Source organism: Asparagus officinalis, chromosome 1 (genome assembly GCF_001876935.1).
Source record: "Asparagus officinalis chromosome 1, Aspof.V1, whole genome shotgun sequence".
Lineage (NCBI taxonomy): Eukaryota > Viridiplantae > Streptophyta > Magnoliopsida > Asparagales > Asparagaceae > Asparagus > Asparagus officinalis.
In genome coordinates, this window is record NC_033794.1 from 89,118,770 (window position 1) to 89,120,643 (window position 1,874).

Sequence of the window (1,874 nt, forward strand, 5' to 3'; positions counted from 1 at the left end):
TACATTGACTGCACTCCTCTCTTAAACAAAATATCAGGTCAATTGTAGGCTTGTTTGAAAAACATGTCTCTTTCATATGCAGGCAGATTGCAGATAATCAAGAGTGTTATTCTTGGCATACAAATCTATTGGACTGTCTCTTTCATATGCAGGCAGATTGCAGATAATCAAGAGTGTTATTCTTGGCATACAAATCTATTGGACTTCAAACTATGTCTTGCCTGTTAAAGCAGATAATCAAGAGTGTTATTCTTGGCATACAAATCTATTGGACTTCAAACTATGTCTTGCCTGTTAAAATGTTGCAGAAAATTGATGAAATGTGCAGAAGTTTCCTATGGGGAAAAACTGAACAGATTTACAAAATTCCTCTTATTTCTTGGGATAAAGCTTGCTTGAGTAGGAAGCATGGTAGTCTAGGCATTTATTTTGCAACTACATGGAATATGGCATCAACATTGAGACTACTCTGGTATATTTATGTTAATAAGGAAAATCTATGGATCAAGTGGATATATAGTACATATTTAAAGCATAATGATGTCCGGCATATTCAAGCAAAAAGTTGGGATTCATGGATGTGGAAAAAGATATTGAAAGTCAGAGATAAGACTCTAAGAATTTGTTGAGGTGCTGGCAACCTGATACATCTCATACAATCTTGTTCCAGTAATTCAAATATCCAGCTTTTAGCATTATACAATGCTCTCTCCCCTGTTTCTTCTATAGTGTTGTGGTATAGCATAGTTTGGGAGACTACAAACATCCCCAGACATTCGTTTGTTTGTTGGTTAGCAGTCCAAGACCGTTTGCTCACACTTGACAGACTGATCAAAAAGGGAATTGTGAATATCAACAATTGTTGCATGTGCTCTGGTTCTGAAAGTAGGGATCATCTCTTCTTTGAATGTTACTATTCAAGGGATGTTTGGGTCATGGTCATGGATTGGCTACAATTTAGGTGGAAGTCTTGCAACTGGAATCAGATTATGATATGATATTGTTTTAGATTGAGGGGGAATAGATTCAAGCAAAAGATAAAGAAGATGACTCTTACCTCAACAATATATAGCATTTGGAGAGAGAGGAATTCCAGGATTTTCAAACAAGAAATGAAAACTACCGATCAATTGTTTAAAGAAACCAAGTTCAACATTTTAACTAGTGTCCTCAATGGCTCTTTTAAGGCTGAAAACAGAGAATGGATTAGTTCTTTGTAATTGCTTGAGGGAAGTTTTGTGCTAGTTATTTTTGTAATCTCAATTCTGCTGAGAAATTTGTTGTGCTGAATTTCAAATTTGGAAGATGAATAAAGTTTTTTCATTGACCAAAAAAAATTATTATGGTTTCAATAAAAGAAAACACAAAAACAAAAATTTGAAGTTTCACTCTAGAAATAACAACATATTTTTCTCATCACACAAATTTCTATATAATCATGAACTCTAAGCTTTCATAATAATTGCACAAATTTTAACAAATGAGAAAAACTCAAACATACAAAGTATGAAGTATATATAATTGATACATGATGATATATATATCTGCTGGTATATCCAGTATAACTTAAAAATATTCTCAAATATAATTATTAAATACATGAAATAAATACCTCACCACAAACATAAAAACTAACCGATATACCAGCCGGATTTATTTCTAACATATTCATAGTAGCCCGTTAGGGGATCTGGCTAATACAAATATTTCTCGTGTTCATGTATTCATAATGAACACCCCAGAGAATTACCATTTTACCCTTTAATCTTCCCTCTCACTAACCTTCACCGCAAGCCCCCCATCCATATGCAAAATAATGGACAACTTGGGCTTGGCCACAAACCCCTCCAAAACCCTAACCTTAAACCTGCTCA

General features: G+C 34.0%; 1 protein-coding gene across 1 annotated transcript in view; it reads right to left on the reverse strand.

The window, feature by feature from the left end:
* Positions 1,457 to 1,874, reverse strand: part of LOC109837140 (alkane hydroxylase MAH1-like) — a 7,501-nt gene continuing 7,083 nt past the window's right edge. The window contains exon 3 of the mRNA XM_020405254.1: positions 1,457 to 1,867. Within this exon, the coding sequence (XP_020260843.1) occupies positions 1,762 to 1,867 (106 nt within the window). The 3' untranslated portion in view covers positions 1,457 to 1,761. The remainder of the gene's footprint in view (positions 1,868 to 1,874) is intronic.